Source organism: Etheostoma spectabile, chromosome 11, assembly GCF_008692095.1.
Source record: "Etheostoma spectabile isolate EspeVRDwgs_2016 chromosome 11, UIUC_Espe_1.0, whole genome shotgun sequence".
Taxonomy (NCBI): Eukaryota; Metazoa; Chordata; class Actinopteri; order Perciformes; family Percidae; genus Etheostoma; species Etheostoma spectabile.
Genome location: NC_045743.1, coordinates 906,920 through 927,348, shown reverse-complemented (window position 1 = coordinate 927,348; position 20,429 = coordinate 906,920). Strand labels below are relative to the sequence as shown.

General features: G+C 40.7%; 1 protein-coding gene across 1 annotated transcript; it reads left to right on the top strand.

Moving 5' to 3' along the window:
- The first annotated feature begins 213 nt into the window (after positions 1 to 213).
- On the top strand, positions 214 to 18,641 carry LOC116697886 (LON peptidase N-terminal domain and RING finger protein 2). Its single transcript, XM_032529486.1, has 12 exons — positions 214 to 1,848; positions 8,103 to 8,221; positions 8,896 to 9,018; positions 9,750 to 9,905; positions 10,452 to 10,677; positions 11,646 to 11,745; positions 11,874 to 11,988; positions 12,115 to 12,236; positions 12,624 to 12,810; positions 12,912 to 13,046; positions 13,824 to 13,973; positions 14,516 to 18,641. Exons 1-12 carry the CDS (start codon positions 1,101 to 1,103, stop codon positions 14,672 to 14,674), a joined length of 2,340 nt encoding a protein of 779 aa, XP_032385377.1. The 5' UTR covers positions 214 to 1,100; the 3' UTR covers positions 14,675 to 18,641.
- Positions 18,642 to 20,429: the final 1,788 nt, after the last annotated feature.

Below are 20,429 nucleotides of genomic sequence, written 5' to 3'. Positions count from 1 at the left end.
TACAATTATCCTTATTTTCCCTGAAGGCATCTTCTTGTGACACCCCGTGTGAAACCTTGTTAAAAACCCAAACCCGTTGTTTTGGATGAAACCCCACAGATAGTCGTCCACTGTTGTCTGTCAGAGTTTATACAACATATTCGCGTTATATAAGCGAGCCACTAAACGAGCCAATAGGAGCCCGCCTCGAGCGTCTCGTGACGCCCCACGCTCGCTTCCGCGAAAAGTACGTGAGATCCAAAGAAGCATCAACCTTTAGCTGCTGAACCTAGCCGACTAGCGACCCAAATGGAGTACCCCAGCGACTGCTTCATTTTCATACGATATGTCTCGCTTTTGAAGAGAAAGACATGACATCCGGATCTGTAATAATATACAGGGTTTGTGGGCATCGGGTTGTAGAGAGTTTGTGGAGTTCGACGAGCGGTGTTAGTTAGTTAGCTAGTTAACACGCTGCTACGTTAGCTAGCTGGCTAGCTAGTTAGCTCTCGGCTTTAGCTAGTGCTTCAGGCTCTCTTACATAAAAACAGCCAATTGGCCGATGTGGACTGGACTGATGCAAAGACGGGCGTGTAGGTCAGTAGCTTAAAAATAGACTCCAATGTATTGCCAACTATATAAAACCTAAACTTTGTTGCGTGGATATAGTATCTTAACGCTGAGTTGGCACGAGAGACCAAATGGGAATGACGCTTCTTACTCACGTATGACTTTACCCACCGCGTCTCGACTGAACACAACAATGCTGAAGAATAAGCTATATTTCACTGCGTTCTCTTAAAAAAAAAAAAAGACATTATCTGGAAAGTCCGTAACCTTAGCCGAAAAACTTAATCTGACCGCCTCCGTGCTGTAAAAGCGGAACGACAGACTCAAAGCTTAGTGCGTAACGCCGACCTCCTTAACTCCTAGAAGCCAGGTTTAGGGAGACCTCATTCCACACGGACCAGCGATGTTACACAGGCGTCCCGTTTTATCTGGATTGAGGTTGTATGATTTAAGTCCTAACCCACTTCCAGTGACTGGCCGTGATAGTCGGGTATCAGTGAACCTCTTCGCCGTCGCTTAAGTAGTCGGTTTTTCCCTTTTGAAGGAAGACTATGGAGACGGGGATCAGGTCTCACCAGGGCGAGCTGTTCGTCCACCCGCTCTCCAACCCCGGGGCTGTGGGGATCTGCCCCGAAATGCTGGAGGTGGCAGAGGAGGCCAATCGGGCTGGGGACTTTAACCTGGCTGCGGAGATCTACAGCTCCCAGCTCGCGGACCTCCAGCAGACCGACCGGGGCTTGTGTCTGAGAAAGGCCGACTGTCTGTGCCGAGCCGGGCGGATATCAGAGGCTCTGGACTCGTACTGCACGGCGGCCAACCTGGGCAAACTGCGCGCGGAGGAACTCACCCTCTTGGTGGAAACCATCGCCCGGACTCTCTGTGAAAAAGAACTGGGCATCCCCTGGAGGTCAACCGGGCACGGTCCCGGTAGCAGCGGGGAAGACGGGGTTGAAAGTGATGGAGAGTGTGAAGCGGATGAACCACTGGACTTGTTTTCCTGTCGCCTCTGCAAGTGCCTGCTCCACGAGCCCACAACCGTGGAGTGCGGACACACTTTCTGCAAACGGTGCTTGGAGAACAACTGTGTCAAAGAGTGCGTGCACTGCAAGCAACAATTGAACAAAAAAGATGATGGTCTGCTCAACGAGCGGAGATTAAACGTTGTTCTCAGCAGCTTACTGGATAAACTGTTCGCAACCGAAAGCAAGTCTAGGAAATTCTGGATCGAGGGAGAGGTTTTGTGGAAAAATCAGAACCTCTCTGAAGCTTTGGAGAAGTACAACGCAGCGGTGGAACTAGGTAAGATGGCACAGCCTTCATGTATTCAACAAAATACGTTTTATATTTTCTTTTCTTTGTTAATTGGGGGAAGTTCTCATCAAAACTTTAGTGTTATGCATAAGTGACCTACTTTATTTTGGTGCAGCGTTCCTGTGTCACCGATAAGTGGCGCCACTCCTACCTCTCTACACTGCACTGAGATCAGACGTTATATGACGCACCGGACTTCGTTACCTAAGCAGCACACATACTGATCTACTTCTTTCCAATGGCGCATTTATATCATGTTTTCAATTTCCCCCCTCAGTGCTGTAGTGTTTTCATAGAGCAAATATGGGGAACACTCTCTGGACATATATACTAGCCACTTTGTAATTCGGTCCCTGTCATGTCCATAAAATATTGCATTTATATGGATAATACTTACATACCGCATTAATATATATTCCTTAGCTGTGGCAGATTGTGTTGGACTTAAGCCCGAACCCCTCCCATTACTTTTGGTGTTTCATAAGCTGGCAGTTTATGATGTGTTGGATAACATAACAGCAAATCTCACGTGGCCAGTTTGAATCCTCAGAAATTTGAACCGACCTCTTTCCACATCAGGCCTCCATATCAGACATCATAAAAAAACAATTTCCCCTGTTACTTAAATAGCTTAATGGGTGAAACAAGGCACTGGCACAGATGACCTACTTAGGTGTTCAAACTTAGAGAAATTTGATTGAACTGGAGATGAAAAGTGTGAAGAAAAAATGAGATATATTTCAATCTCTGTCATTTTCATTGTTAGAATGGCACATTTTCAGATATTTCTCTCCCCAGATCAATATTGATTCATGCCTTCTGTTTTGTGAAGGACTGTGGGTGACGGGAGGACAGGGTGCCTTCACAGCTTTGTCACTGCCAATCAATGTTGTTCCAACAAATCAGTAGGCTACAGGCAGGCAGCAGGAAGCCTTGTGGCCTCGGTGATGTAAGAGGAGTGTATTTGGCTCTGGACGTCAACAGCTACAGTTGTGTTCAAAATAATAGCAGTCCAACATCACTAACCTTGTAAATCATATTTTCTTTTGGTAGAGTGATATTTCTACATGGCAAATGATTTACTAGTAAGTGTTGCAGTCTTAGAAAACCATGTCATGCAGTCATGAAAGTCATGACATGTTCAAAAGAATAGCAGTGTTGTGTTTAATTAGTGAGGTGATTGATTCTGTGAAGAAACCGGTGTCAATTATGGCCCATATTTAAGGAAGGAAGGAAGCAAGAAAGGAAGGAAGGAAGCAAATGTTGTGCGTGCTGGTTTTAGTGCATTTCACACTGAAATACTCAGTAAAATGGATTGTTTCAGGCATTGCACTGAAGAACTGCTATTATTTGTTTTAAAGTAAAGCAAACCCTTGGGACATTTTTCAGTTTATACAGTAAATGTCTGAGTTTGCAAAGAAAAATGCAAATACTGCTATTTTTTTTTTTTTAAACAGTTAAGTATTCCTTTTTCTTCACTTTCTGTAAAGGTATAACGACTTGATCAATTTTAGTCATTCATCATTTTGATTTGGAGTTGAATGTGCTACTCGCGACATCTGTGGAAAACGCCCGGCAGCACATTACACATACTTGGCCTCCAGCTTTGTTAGACTCCGTTGACTTTGTTAGCTGGAAGTCGTTTTCTGACACAGCCGACACATTGTCTCTGCGGAGCTGGAGTATGGCGAGGTTAGTCGAACTGGTCACAACATTTTCTCTTGACAAAATATCAGTGAAGTCACCGACTGGTTTCAGTGCGTCGTGAAAAGTTTTCAAGACATCCATTTCCTGCCAGGTCAGGGACAAGCTGCTCCTTCTGTCTGTAGCACTTTGAGATTTGTTTAATTGTAAAGTGCATTACAAATAAAATGTATTATTATTATTATCATTATTATTCTGTCGTCAGACAGGACGTGTCTGATTGCTTGGCCTTGCTCGAGGATGAACTCCATCATTCCCAGTTTGGAGCCCCAGCAAGTTGCAAAGTCCTGCCGACAGATGGATGAATGTATGAATGCATGAGTTGGCTTAAATAAATTAATGAATAAATAAGCCCATTAATGTATATTTTTCCATTCTATTCTTAGTTACGTCCTCTAACCTTAACAGATTCAGATACTAATGTATGCTTACCGTTGTGAGACTACGTTCTGGGAGTCCCAACTCCACTTGCTTCTTGTGGAGTTCACGCTTACATTGCCAGCTGTGTGCAAAGGCCCCGACAATATTACGGTATAATTTTCATACAATGCATTTGTGACAGACAAGTTTAGTTTGTGACCAAAGCAGTTAAGCCACGGCCAATGCAGGGACCTGATTGCAGCAGAAATGTTGGCAGCATTGCTCAGTGGTTATGGCTGAAAGTGCAGCTCAGAGCCCTGCAGCAAGATTGTCCCCCGTATGACTCCCAGGATAATATGTTGTTTGGAGGCATTTCGATTGAAGTATCCACTCAGGTGTAGTGTTTACTGACAACCACATGTCAGTTGTTATGGGATAACTGTCTGCCTCTGACAGCAGCACTTGAACCTTGTCTCTAACTTTATTATGTAAATGTGGGACGGCTGTTTGTGAGAAATGTTTCCGTCCAGGCACATCAGTACAGGTTTTCCGACGGACACTGTCCCTTTTGTACTTTGTTTTCCCCGAAGGCCCCATGATCGTCGGCTGCGTATAACTGGCGGTGGACCTGGTTGTTGTTGTTGGTCCTGCATCGGTATTGAAACTGTTGCACTGAGTGAACTCCGGGCCAAATGCCTCCTCGCAGCAGTGAGTAGGTGGTTGTTTTGCAGATGCGGCCTTGGGTTAGAGGTGTTTCCATTTCTCGCGTCATCTGTATTATTTCACAATTTACAAATCGCCTCGGCAGTATTTCCCACCTCCCCCTTCTCATTAGGTCGGCATCCAAAATGTTGCCAAACTGCAGAAGTTGTGTTCTTCTTCGAGACCAGGTCACTTGGGTGCTTGCCATCCCCCTCCCCCCCCTCCTTTCTCCTCACCACTGTCACGTGATGACAACCACACATGAGCATTTTTAGGCATTACATAAATTATATTTATATTATTATATATTACACTTAATATTTAATCCTTGTCCCCTATATAAGTGCATTGCATTTTTTTTTAATGACTGTATTGAAACTGATGCCGTTGCTATTTTTAAGACCCCGTGGTACATCGTATTACCGTCCAACCCTAATGGGTGCTGAGGGAGAGGTTGCAGTATGTTTTGCAAGGTAACGCAACTAAGGCCGGAACAATTGGAGGACAACATCGTTATTCAATTGATGAAAAACTTAAATAAAAATATCTGCTGTTGGTAGAGCTCAACAGGAAACACTCACTTTTTCAACAGCTCCGTTTCCAGAAGTAATTTTCCCCATTCAATTTGCGCGTTGACGTTTCAGAAAATGCTTGTATTAAGAAGCCTGGAACCAAGCCAACCAGCTATGAGATGAATCGTGGCCATAAAACATTTGATTCGCAACAAAACATATTTTTGAAATGAAAAAAATGCAAAGGTACAATACTGTGCAAAAACAATCGTAGACTTGAGTGGGAGCAGCTCACTAGCCATTCACAGGTTTACGGTGCGGTTAACATTTCCATTGTAACGTGGCGCTCCACCTATCAGACGTTTGTGGGTAGGTAGATTTAATTCAGTTTTATTTACAGTCAAATTATAACAAAAGTTACCTTGGGACACTTTACTGACAGAGGAGGTCTAGACCGCACACTATATTTACCAGACCCAACAATTCCCCCATTCTGTTGAGCTCTGTTGCCTCCTTGTGACTGTTGTTTCTGGTTCTACCACATTTTTCACTCCTATTGCCTTGTATCTTTCGTGTGTCTCTTTGGTGAGAAGCGATAAGAATGTAGGTCATCCACCTTCTCTGTTAAAGCACATCCAGTGTGACAATCACGTTACAGTAAAGGGTAATTCCTACCAGGTTTGTTCTTGCTTGTGAGTCAGCTGTCCCGAGCCTGACGGATCAGACTTCCCATCGTAGCGTACCTGCAAGGTGCAGTCGAGACTCCAGGCAGAGTACTGTGCTGTTTTTAATTTTGTAAAGTGAAAAATTGGATTTAGATTTTGCTAGACTTTAGTGATGCAAGCACCTATTACATATTGACATCAAGCAGTTGCTGGAGATATGCCCGCTCCATGTCCATGATGCAAGTCTCCCGTCCCACCACCACATCCCAAAGTTGCTCTAATGGATTGAGATCTGGTGACTGTGGAGGCTATTTGAGTACAATAAAGTCATTATCATGTTCAAGAAACCAGTTTGAGATAATCTTAGCTTTAAAGTAGCCATTAGAAGATGGGTACACTTCAGTCCTGAAGGGATGGACATGGTCAACAACAATACCCAGACAAGCTGTGGTGTTTAAAGAGCTCATATCATGTTTTTTGACTTTTTCCCTTTCCTTTATTGTGTTGTATATCTTTATGTGCACGTTATAGGTTTACACCCAAAATCGCTACTTTCTTCCAGAGGAACGCAGTCACAAACCGCTCCAAAGGCTCTAATGTCTGACTTTTCCTTCCTTAACTAACATGTGTTCAAAAGATGACGTACTTTCTAAAAATACAAAATGTCTAAGGTGTGTATGTATTATCATATCCTAACATATGTGTATCAATAGTATGATATGTTGTGTATTATATGTTCTATGTATGTTGTATGTATGTATTATGTATGTATGTATGTATATGTATGTATGTATGTATGTTGTATGTAGTATAGTATGTATGTATTATGTATTATTAGTAGTATTATAGTATTAGATATATATATATATTATTATATATATATGTATGTATATATGTATGTATATATATGTATATTGTATAGTATATATATATGATATATGTATATTATATATATATGTATATATGTATGTATATATGTATGTATATATATGTATGTAGTATATATATGTATGTATATATATGTATGTATATATATATGTATATTATATAGTATGTATATATATATGTATATTATATATATATGTTATATATATGTATATATATATATATGTATATATATATTATATATATATAGTATATATATTATTATATATATATATATATGTATATATGTGTGTGTTTTGGAATTATTTGTACAACTGAAAATTTACAGGAGGAAAGTACAGAGGGAAAAAACAACTTTGGGTACCGGAACAAAATTTCAGGTACCAATATCGGGAATAGTATTGGTTCAGATGCAAGAAGTACCCACTCCTAGCCCTCATACTTATAGACAGTTTCAATTTCCAATTTCAGCTTCTAATGATCACAAAAGCAGAATAATTTAAAAAAAACAATTTTGTTTTCCAAAGTATGTGTTTCAAGTAAACTCTTATTTTGGCTTGTGTTCCGAATGGAGAAAAAATTTCAGTTTTCACTGTGTTTTCACTGTTGATTTGTTTTTTAAGTTCAATAATTGCAACATCTTTCCAAAAGTCAACGAGCCATTATTTTAAATAATCATGATTTTAATATGGACCAAAATTATCGTGACAGATTTTTATTTTTATTTTCTTTCATAATCATTCAGCCCTAGTCTTGACCATGTATTTATGCCTAAATGCATTGAGTTGCTGCCACATGATTGGCTGATTTAGATATTTGCGTTAACAAACATTTGGACAGGTGCAACTAATAAAGTGACCAGTGAGTGTAAGTTCTTTTATGTTAAAAGGGTATTTGAATGCATGACTAACAATCGGAAGTAATGTTAACAGATTACACATCTATAAGAGAAGAATAACAGTGACAGCATCTGTCTGCAGAACTTTCCTCTTGCTTCTGTGCAGTTATGTGCTATTTTGAATAGTCTTCTACAAATGTGTTTATTAAATACACACCAATATATTATGGTTTGAACTAATCCCATGTAGCCTAATCAAAGTCCCTGGTTGGTTTAAGTATTTGTTTATATAACGATCATTAAAGTAGTGTACCATTTGCTACACAAACCTGGCCATGCAGTGACTGTTGTATAACAAAAACAGACTCGTTATTGTGCTCTGACACAACTGATGTAAGGTTTTCATCACTACATAAGTTATATTTTACAGTGTATTCTTACACGTCAAATTGGTCTCTAGCCACAAGTTTCATTGTTGCCCTACTTCTGCTAGACCTAGAAGAACCATCCATCCATCCCCTGTAGGCCTACACACTGACCTGATGGTGTGTGTCTGTTTTTCCCTGTGGTCTGCAGTGCCCTCTTCAGGCAGACTGCTGTGTCAGCGGGCTGAGTTGCACATGGAGATGAGGAACTTCAGTCCGGCACTGCAGGATGCAAACAGCCTCTGTAGGATAAAACCTCTCTGGACAAAGGTGAGACACAGGTTTGAAATGGCTCTGCGGGGAAAAATCAAATACATGTGAGTCAAAATAATCTTTTAGAAACCAATCTTCACTAGGATCTTATGGTCATCAGCATCAGAAAGTTGTTTTATTTATTGCTGCCAAACAACACTGTCCCCTGTGGTTTACAGTAGATGGGACAGCTCAGAATATACTCTAACTAAACAAAGAAAAGTGACCAGAAAAATGTGGAATGCAAAGAAGCTGTTGATTCTGGTGCAGATATGCGTTCATCTTTCCCCAAAAAATTGACAAAAAAACCCCATCTTTTTGCAAATAACTATTTTATAGTCAGTGTTCCACCTACATTTTGCTTTACTTTTTAATGCAAAATTGTAAAACATTTTATTCTTTTTGCAAATGACCCCCTGTCTACATATGAACTGCCGTGCATTATGAGTTGGTACTAAAGCTGTTGTGGATAATACCCTTCAAACTTACTGCAGATTTCAAAACCTCTAGCTAAACGAGGGAGGTTTGTTATTCAAGGTGGTGTAGGACAACATTTTATTTAAAAATGCAATAATAGAGATTCTGATCAACCTATTAAAACCCATGTCGATAAGAACAGATTGCAACATTGAGTGTCTTTTTGTTTTTGCGTGTAGAAGAAAATATGTGTTAAACACACTTGTTTGTTTCAGGCTCACTATCTGAAAGCCACGGCGCTGATTGAAGCAGGCCGCAATGATGAGGCATTGCAGGAATACTTTGTGTGTGTGGTGCTAAAGCCCAACTGGACCAAAGTGAAACTGGAGGCTCAGAAGGTAAGAGAAGCTCCTTTTGAATTAGAATTGGGGAAAAAAAAAAAAAAATCCTGAGTTATTCATCCTTAGGCGTAACATTTTTCAATATCTGATTTTAAAAACAGGCGTAGAAAATGACGTGTAGACACGTGTACGTCGAATACATGTCATGGACAAGGAGAAGAAGATGTTAAGTCAATACAGAGACAAAAACAAGTGTCCCCATCTGCTTCTGCTTACCTTTTTTTTTTTAACGATTACCGTAGTAAACCACAATAAAATTGTTGACAATACCAAGTAGCGTTTTCATTTAAGATATCATTATTATCACAGTGGATTACCACTGTTTGGAAACCGTGTGTTTAAACCTTTCCAGCTTCATCCGAGTCTCTTGAATTTGTGGCCCAGGTGCACTGCGTAGCCTGGAATCATGGCGGGAGGAGGAGATGACAGCACTCTGAACATTTAAGACCTAAGAGGACTAAGTCAGATGCATGGGCATATTTTAGTTTTTTTAAGAATGCCAAAGGACACTTGATCGAAGATAGTTATACTGTCTGCATAATGTGCAGGAAAAAAGTTGCTGCTAAAGGCATTCAACACACTTTTAAAAAAAATATTGCGATAATACGAAAAGCCGTGATAATTTCACTCTCTATAAACATGAGGTTAGGTTTTCATACTGTTACATCCCTACTATCTATGTGTATTGTGAACATTAATCAGATGCCTTGTCTTGTTTCATCCTGCAGGTCCTCAGCGATGTGTTCTCTTCTGTGTTTGAGAATAGCGAGATGCCAACTCCGCTGCACCCGTTGCAGGGGCCCGTGGCCACCCGCCTCATCAAACCCCCTGCCTTGCTCAGGTCCCTGAGGCCACTCACACAGACACCTGGATCCTCCTCACAGGTTACTGCACACAAGCTAATGGCGTTTTTCCATTACGTAGTACCTACTCAACTCTACTCGCCTTTTTTGGTTTTCCATTATGAAAAAAAGTCCCTATTACCTGCTAACAGGCACTTTTTTTTTTAGTACCACCTCAGTTAAGGTTCCAAGCAAGCTGAGGCAATACTAAAAGGCGACATGAAAACCTGCAGACTACTGATTGGTCAGAGAGAATTGTCACCATTCACTGCGTCGTCATTGCTAGCGACAGACAAAAAAAACGCTATAACACACTCCACGCACTGAGACCAATGGAAACATCTGTGAGAACTGACATATTATCCTAATGGTTTGAGGACCATCAGAACACAAAGAAGATATTCTATAATTATGTAATGTCAATGAAATCCGTTACACAATGATGAGAATGGTGATCTTATTAGAGCACAGCTTGTTGAGTGTACTTTCACCACTGCTTTTAGGAATGTGACTGTCAAAATGATCAACCCTTCAGAGTTGTCCGGCTCTGACAGGCTGATTAATTTCTCCGTCCATCTGTGTGTCCAGGACTCTGTGTTTAGTGTGACTAAAAGCGCTCCAGTGGGCGACTCACCCTTAAGACTCTCTGCTCCGTCTCCTGGTAAATCTGAGCATGCTGCAGGGGAGGGCCGCACCAATAGCCTGGCCAGCTTTCTGGCTGCGCTGCCAGCACCCCCTGGTGGCCTCAAGAGGAAACACAGCGGTTATGGACCCTCAGACGTCTTCAACCCCCCCTCCAAACTGCTCAGACCTGGTAATTTTTATTTAATTTAATGCTTTTAATTGACCCCCAGTGGGAAAATTACAATTTTCTCTGAATATGATATATGTTAATATGAATTACTTTATGTTGTCCCTACTTTGCATAAAGTCTAAATACATTTACTTTCATTGGTGTCACTGATTGGATGCCATTTTCCCTTTAAGTCTGTTTTTTATCATTATTAATGGGCAATAGAATTATTAAATTGACTGTTTTTTTATTTATCAACTCGTGCATAATTTTAATCTTATTACTAGAATAAATCACTGCATTCAATGTTAGTGCACACATTACTGTCATATTCTCCATGTGGTTTTTGAGTAAAGTGGGAAATATCAGTATTTTGAGAAGCACATGAACAAAGCCAGAAAACCCAGAAAAGAGTAACATATTATGTATTCAATATAGTCATGGTAAAGTTCAATGCAAAGGACTATCCACTATTACACATTACTTTAAAACTACAATGACTCATTTTATTTCTTGTTGATTGCAATTTTGTGGAATGATTGTGAACAACTGAATTTTGTAAAATGACATGATATGATCGTTTCATCACAGTATGATTCATGTAAATGTTTTTAACAACTACAGACAAAGCCCGAATATAACCTGAATATCGCATTTGGATGCCTGGGCACGTTTTAACGCTTTTGCAAAGTTTCTGCCCTCACTGCACTATCAATGATAAATATCCCAAACTCAAGGGGCAGCTGTGGCCCAGGTGGTGAGTGGTTGCCTACCAATCGCAAGGTTGGTGGTTTGATCCCAGGCCCTGCAGTCCCATGTCAAAGGGCCTTGGGCAAGACACTGAACCATGAACCCACCGATGCATGTGTGTGAATGTTTATCTGATGTGGCACCTTATGTAAAAGCGCTTTGAGTAGTTAAGGCTCAAAATGCCACGTAAATACAGTAATTTCCATTTTACTAATGTGACGACGTGATGTTTTGTGCAGATGAGGAGAGCACACTTAAGACGGGCGCAGTGTGTGGAGGGAGGACGTTTCCTGCTGAGTTGTTGGACAGTGGCGATATGGAGTGTTCCCTCTGCATGAGGTGACTGCACACAGTCCATGTGATACATGTAGCAATGATAGCAGTGGCTAACGGCCAGTGTTGCAGAGTGCAGCGTTTTAGGTGTGGCTGTGTGCTTTTTGTCATTTGTTCTCCTGTCTGTTCTCCAGATTGTTCTATGAGCCGGTGGCCACGCCCTGCGGACACACCTTCTGCCTCAAATGTCTGGAGCGCTGCTTGGACCACAACTCCAACTGCCCTCTGTGCAAGGAGAATCTGTCTGAGGTACACGCACGTTTTCTGTAGTCAAATATGCAAATACCCTTAGTTTATAAAAGGATATTACCACTTTATTGAGAAGTGGTAACATCCCCCCCACCCCTCCATAGTATTTGTGTGTTGGTATTGCAGTATCTGGCCACCAGGGGCTACAACAAGACCCTGCTGATGGAGGAAGTACTGCAGCGTTACCTGGGAGACGAGCTGGCGGAGAGGAAGAAAATCCATGAAGAGGAGATGAAGGAGCTGTCCAAGTAAATTTCACACACATGCAAACACATGCACACTGAAAAAGTTTAATTGCTATATATCTGAATACACAAGTTTTTTTTTTTAAATTTTACCTGTAAAACCCTTTACATATTTAACCTATACAAAAAAACATGTCAGCTAATGTGAATTTTGAAGTGTTAACAGGTTTTGTTATCAACATTTAAAATGGCAAAATATTTGGTAATTACAATAATGAATTCAATTTGGCAGTGCAATATTTGCTATATAAAGTTGGACTCCTTTCATTTGACAAAAAAAATCTGTGCACTTATTTTGCTACTCCCAGACAGAATTGAGTGGTTTTTGATTTCTAAAACATCCAGATACACACAAACACATGCTTAACGTCGTCACTGTGTCTCTTGTAGCTTGAACCAGGAAGTTCCCATCTTTGTGTGCACCATGGCCTTCCCCACCATCCCCTGTCCACTGCACGTGTTTGAGCCGCGCTACCGGCTCATGATTCGCCGCTCCATGGAGACGGGCACCAAGCAGTTTGGCATGTGCATAGCTGATGAGCTCAAAGGCTTTGCTGACTATGGCTGCATGCTGGAGGTGAGTGTTTCTAGGCTCGGGACAGGATAGTACTACTTTGCTGCATGCAGTCAAACAACAGGTATTTTACCAGCGTAAATACAAGATAAACTGCCTTTCAGGTGCGAGATGTGAAGTTCTTTCCTGACGGTCGTTCAGTGGTCGACACCATTGGCGTGTCGCGGTTCAAGGTCCTCAGCCACGGCCAGAGAGACGGCTACAACACTGCCAAGATAGAGTACCTGGAAGATCAGAAGGTGGGCTGAGAAGATCTTTGCGTGGTTTGGTTGTCTGTTAGTGTTTGTCATTCCGGACACTTTCCATCATGCTGCTGCCATGAGAGAAATCCTGAGTTCCCCTTTCTGTGCCACTGGCAAATTCACTCTTCCCTGAGAGGGAAAAATTCTCTCTCTCTCTCTGCACTACTCACACATAGACAAACATAGGTTTGCTGATGTTAATTAATATATGCCTAGTCTATATCCACAACGTTCTACTTCTGGGATAGTTCAAGTGCCGCCTGAAATTCTACATAATAACTTTCATTTTGGCCGGATGTACCTTCCGCTTTTTTTGTGTTGGTATTTTAAACTCTGGTGGATTTCTGAGGACTATGGTTACCTGGTCCTCAGGTCTCTGCAGGGTAAATCCAGACAGCTAGCAAGACTATCTGTCCAATCTGAGTTTTCTGTTGCACGACTAAAACAACCTTTGAACGTACACGTGTTCCACCAAAAGAAGTTCCTCCCCGAGGCTGTTTTGCAGAGGCCCTGGTGCTCCGTGTGCGGCCCATGACGATTGTGATTGGTTTAAAGAAATGCCAATAAACAAAAGCATGTTTTTCTCCCATCCCAGAATGCTGTGTGAACTAGCCAGACCCTCTGCCACAGCGTTGTGGAGGAGGGTCTGGCAATGCGAGACTGATGTATGCCTATATTCTTTTCTTAGAATTAAAAACTTTTTAGACAGGTTGAGGTTTTTGTAATAAATAAAACGACCAAAAACAGTAAGAAGTCACCTCTCTATCCTATTAGATGGAGGGGGAGGCGCTGGAGGAACTTCTGAAACTGCACGACTCTGTGTACGAGCAGGCCAACAACTGGTTCACCTCCCTGAAAGACAACATGAAGAGCCAGATCGTCAGCCACTTCGGACACCTTCCCAGCAAAGACCCCGACCCACAGGTCAGCAAACCCCTGTGAAGCACACTTTCACCACGTATACCACAATCACTACAGAGTTAAACATAAATACATGATGAAATAAGATGCCCACTTACAAGTTAAAGGTATAGGAAGTGAATCCAATAAACATTTTGTCATTCAGTGAATGTTTGTCGCGGTCACTCAGCTCTCTATTTTCTGTGTGCGGTGAAAAAAATATCTAGTGTTAATACTCAGCCCTGGCTGTGCAAATGGAAAATAAACGGAAAGGTGCCACAAAACACTATTCCAGCCAATTAGCAAAAGGCAGCAACAGTTGATGGTAGTTTTTTTCTTATATCTTACCCCAATAATCAACCTCATCACCCCCTGTTTGAAGGTAGTCTTTCATAGCACTTAAAAAAAAAAATGTTTTTGTAAGTGCTCTAGCCACAGAAATCAGATTTTCTTTTAAAAATATGTTCAAGAAAGATTGTCCAGAATGTCCACACACCCTTTCTTAAGCCCTGTGAGCAGTGATAGATACACAGAGATTAACCGTATATATCTTTTCTCTCCTGCAGGGCAGCCCCAGTGGTCCGGCCTGGTACTGGTGGATGCTCGCTGTCCTTCCGTTGGAGAATCGAGCCCAGCTCACCATCCTGGCCATGACCTCCCTCAAGGACCGCCTCATCGCCATCCGCAGGGTTCTCATATTCGTCACGCGCAAGAGGCCGCGGTGATTGCCAAGCCGCCCGGGGGACAATTGGTTAATTTGTTAATTAGGTCACTCATTGACTGATTCATTCAATCAGTTATATAATTTTGTTTAATCATCCATTTACTTGCCCACTCTTACTCTTTTCAGTTAATTCTCTCAGATGCTCATGAGCTCCTCGCTGTTCCATGTTCATGAGTACATGTCAGTTGGTTGAGAGCGTCAGGTGGGCCCGGGTGCTTGCGTGAGGGCATTCCTGGTTTCTCGTCTGCCTGCCTGTCCATCCAGCCATCCTCCCCACCTGCATCTTCTCACTGGATGAATTAAACTACAGCACTTGAACCATTGACCTCTCAACTCTTGTTCTTTGTCGAGGCGAGGTAAAGTCGGGTGAAGCTCGTTTACTTCCAATTAGATCTTTTACGTGATTTACCTGTCTCTCTGTTATGAAAGGAACAAAAGCTGTGTGAGCAGAAAGGAACTGGTTCAAGAGGGGTTAATTTTTCTTATATATATATATATATATATATATATATACACTAAGCAGTATTTCACATAAGCTGAAAAAGCAGTGTGCCTGCCACAGAGCCATGTGGCCCAACGCATCTACAACTGTGACAGTTTGTACAGGTACAGTCACAACAAAGACTCAACTTACTAAAATATAAAGCAAAAACAAAACCCCTTGCTTAGTGGCAACACACTAAAGTGAATGTACTAGTCCGGCTGTAGTGTCTGGATGTTTTTCTTTCTGCTTACTACATTTACAGAGTTGGTTTGGTGAGGTGCACATGAGGTCAGGGTTCTGTACGTGCAACAGCTGCTTCCCTCTAAACCTCAAGTGCAAAAACCTGGAGCTTTCTATCTGCTGCCTCACCCGGTGTTGGGCATGTACCTCAGACTGTCTGATAGAAAGTATTGAGAGGAGCCTTATTAGGCACTTGCTAACACTAAAAAACACATACTAAACTGTGTGAGAACAAGTGCAACTCTACAACTTGTCAAATGAGATTAAGAGTTAAACATAAGTCTGTCTAAGTTCAAGTTTAGAAAAATGCACATACAAATACTTCCTTCCAGATGCAGTTGATCTGGAACTCTGTGTCCTATTGTAGCATATCTCTGATGACTTTAAATACAGACTTAGGTATAGGGGTTGATTGTATATTCTTTTGTTTAGTTTCTCTCTCTGCTATGCCCTTAAGTGTACGTGTTTGGTGAAATCTCAAGTTGGGTGATTTATGTGTATATCAATGTAACTCTGAGGCCTTTTTGATGTTTTATTTAAGGAGCTTTTCACCCTTTCTCTTCCTTTATCTTGTCCTCTGTCAGCACATTTACATACACCCTGTCATGCAAGTACAGTACATAAAGTTGCCATGTGAAGTTTTCTTGTAAACAATTATGTTTATATTAAATGTTTCTCACCAGAACACATTGTGCCTATCCTTGAGGCCTGACAAAAAATTTTGGAACTTGCATTGTTTTAATTTTTTTTTTTACTGGTGCATTGGCGTGTCTCTCGGCACTTAACATCACCAACCATTGATCGATTTGAAGAGCTTCAAGCTGTTGACAGGAATGTGTTCTCTCCACAGCGCTACTAGTGGTATGAAGGAAAATCAACCCTCTGAAGATGAAAGACGCACCAGCGTGCCCACACAATGTTTGACAAAACAAACTACTCAAAACACAATATTAAAAAATTGCATTTAAAATCTGCATATACTATTTGAATCATATGTAACTTAAGATTTTGCTAAACTCAAGCACCAAAACAATTCGTACGTATCATAATTTGAGGTTGGTTTTCAAAAGAGATTTGAGGAATTTCAAAAGTCCAACATTGACGTTTCAGCTTGTCTTTTACACATTGCTCTAGAAAAATTGCGGGCATCACTATACGGAAAGCTGAGTTTGTGTTGAACGTTTTGATATGAAACACATAGGCACTAGCTATATGCAAATACCCTTAAAGAACAACGTAAGGGCGCCTGGTTATCTCACATGGTAGAGGGGGCACCCAAATCTAGAGGTTTACTCAATGCAGCGGTCGCTGTTTAGACTCCAACCTGTAGCCCTTTGCTGCATTTCAAACCCTCCTCTCTTTCCCCTTTCATGTCCAAGCTGTCCCATACAAATACAGGCCTAAAATGCCCAAAAGATAATCTTAAAAAAAAAAAATAGGTACATTTAAGATGCGTAGAAATGCCTTTAGACGTCAGAGGGTTAAAGGAAATGGGTTATACGATGATGACCATGTAGCCCACGTTTAAAAGTAATGTTTTCACAACAGATGACACAGATGACCCAGCACAGATTCCTGGTACTTTTGAGCTATTCCACTGATCGACGGGTGGTTGTGACACCAACTGTGGCAGTCAAATGCAGGCAAGAAGATTGGTGGGTGATGTAAAAAACACCGGTTCTAAACTATTCAAAACCGCAGCTTTGCAAATGTTTTTCTCAGGATTCAAATTGTTTTGGTGAGATTCACTGAATGTAAACGTTTGTTTACAGTCATATTTGACAGCATACCTTAAAACGAAGGATGAATGGTTATAGGAAGTGTTGGTGGCTTAAGTGTAACTATTTTTGGAAGTCATAAAATGAAATCAAGTATTTCCACTAACTCCAAAGAGTGAGAAACGGTGTAAGTCACATGCTGAACTTGAAGCTGGTTAAGTTCTTTCAATATGACCGATGTTGTGATCACATTGTTAGAGGGTGCGTTTAAATGCACCGTTTCTAATTCTGTTCTTCCAAACGTCTGAATCCTCTGCAGTCCCTTGCTCTCCGTACAGTGCCGGGGCTCACAGTGTCCTTTCCCTGGTACATTTGTAAATTGAGAACTTATACCATTCTTTTTTTTTTTTTTGTTTATAGCAAACAAAGAGAAACACATTAAGTCTTGTTCCTACCTGTTGTTGGTTTGTAGCAGCTCATTCATTCATTCATTATAGTTAAGAAGAAAGAAAACCATGCTTTTTTTTTTGTTGTTGACTTATTTTCAATGGAAAGAGACGAAGATACACATTCCCACGCAGGAGCAACATCCTCATCTACACATATCACACTGTCATACTCCCATTTGAATAGGTTATGTGAATTCTTGTGATCTATCAAACCGGTAAGTTCACTAGGTTTGAAGTGAACTAACTACTAAAAGTTTAAAAAATGCAACTAAAAACGACTAAACTAAAACTAGTTTCTGAACTTAATGAAAGCTTAACATGCTATTTATCAGAACTTTGTTAATTCTGAACTGTTCCTACACAAATAGGAAGGGTGGGAAAACACTCGGCCACAGTTAAACGAGATAAATCCAATCAGCCCACTGTGTTAACGTGGTGTTGATCCAGTGTTAGTTGGCTACATGCGCAGTTTGTAAAAAGTTGTTTTTTTTTTATTTCACTGGGTAAGGTGCACAGTTAAAGGTCAAATTTGTACGGAAGAGGAATAGGGCCACTGGAAAACACTTTATTTTTAAATGTACAGGTATGTTTAAAGTCAGAATTCAGAAATCAATTTTCACCAATGGCCCTAATCCTAAAAAACACTAATGCCAGTATTTTCTCCTTTTGAAATTCCCGTTCCGTGAGGGGATGTCTGGGTTTTGGCCCGCATGTTATCAGCTGGCCAGTTTGACAGCCAGGCCAGGTTGCCAGATGTACCTGTAAAAACGTAAACCCAGCGTGCTACAGCGGCAGTACAGCCATGGAAGCAGCAAACAAACCATTTACCTGTCCATCAAAATGAAATGCATCACCTGACTCTGATACAATAAACCTTATATTTCTCTAATCATCTCAGACTTTACAAGAGAAAGAAAAGTTACAATTGCAATATGGTGAAGTTACATCATTGGATGGTATGTAAAGATGTTATTTAAAAAAACACCACAAGTATACCACCTTGATGACGGAAAGGTTGTTAAAAACATTTGGGGAATAAAGCGTAGTATCCTGGTTAGAATAAACAGGGAACATTGTTAACATTAGAAATTGTATACATTTCATTACACAAGAAAAAGAAACTTGCACATGTGAAATCTTCTCAAGATAGGTTTTCCTTTGAAGTGGACATTGTGTTGATGGAAGGTTTAGGAACAGAATGATATGTACTGCATGTGCAAGCATGAATGTTGTGGCCAGATGCAGATACATCCTATACTCTGATCAGACGCAGATAACCACATGGGATTTGATTTCTCAGAAGGAAATGCATGTACACCACATGTTGCCTAACCTGGTTTGAAACTAGATAATTTTGGGTCTAAGAGAGAAAAGTAGGCCTGAAACGTCTGACGTGGACTGTCAGGATGCACCACCCCATCCCCAACGTGCTTTAAAAACTTCCAACATGTCAGTGAACAGGGAGGGAAAACACTGAGAAGACTCCGGTGCTCCTTATACTCGGCTGGTGTCTGTATCAGCAACTGTTGTCTAGACAATAAGCATCTTCCAGTTTTTTTCTCGTCTCAGGCTCTGCCACTTTATATAGAATCCACAGTGTGACTGTTGCTGGGCAAAGTGAATTTAGACATCCTGACATAGCTCTTACGCATCTTCTTCACACATACACACACACACACACACACACACCTCTGATGGATCCAGAGTGAAGCATAAAAGAAGAAGCAGTTGCATATTTAACACAAACAGACAATGTTTCCTCATTAAAAAAGAACAGACATTTTTTTTATTCTTTTTCCAGAACTAATAATAATAATAATAATACATAAGAGAAGGAAAAGTGTGTTAGTAGTAATATGAATGTAATCTACTGTCAACTGTTTTTTATTGGAGCTATACTGTATTTCTTTGGTAAATAAAAATAAAAGTAGCTCCAGTGAGAAATTGTGTTGGGTTTAGAAATCTCAGGGACCTCACCCATATGAATGGAGTGGAAATGAGAAAATGTGTGTGTTGTTATTATTTGTCTAAACGTATCTTTAAACCCTCAAACTGCCCAGAGAACCAGTCAAACTGTTTCAGGTGTAATACAGTGTAGGCAATATAGAACGTGATATAATATTATAGAATAATTAAATAGGACCTACTGAGTGCAGGCTTTACATTACATTTGCAAGGTTTACATACAGAAGCAATCATTAAAACATTAAAGTTTTATGTTCTTTTTGCCATAATTAAAGTAACATCACTTTTAAGATACATTGGATTGACTTGAAGGATTATGATTAGACCCCTATGATGGCCACACACACACACACACACACACACACACACACACACACACACACACACACACCAGTCGGACAAGCTAGCAGTGGCTAGTAGATAATACACTCAGTTTATTTACTGCATAATCACCAAAAGAACTGTAAAACCATCTATAATCATATTTATATAGTTCCATGTGTTTCTTTGTCTGTCTGTCTGTTTGGTGGATGTTCACACACACCACCTCTTACGCTTGACAAAGCTACTAAGATGCATGGAAGTGGGTGTGTTTGTGACGGAGATTAAGCTGCATTGTTGTATTTTCAGGTCCAGCCAGATGGCTTACACTGTCAGAAATGAAGCAACATTGTTATTCATCTGAATTCTTTTTTGCGACAACTTGATTAATATAAGTCTAATATTCCCTTCACTTTGACCTCTCTTTTTCGTCTCCAAGGGTATTTCTGTGTCTAAATCTTCTGCCATGTTCACCAGTTAGTTGCTAACGCTGTCTGTCTGCTGTTTGGGGCTGAGGAGGTAGCGTACTGTGGAGGGTTTTAAGCGTTTCTGCTGAAAACAGAAAGCAGCTGTTGCTCA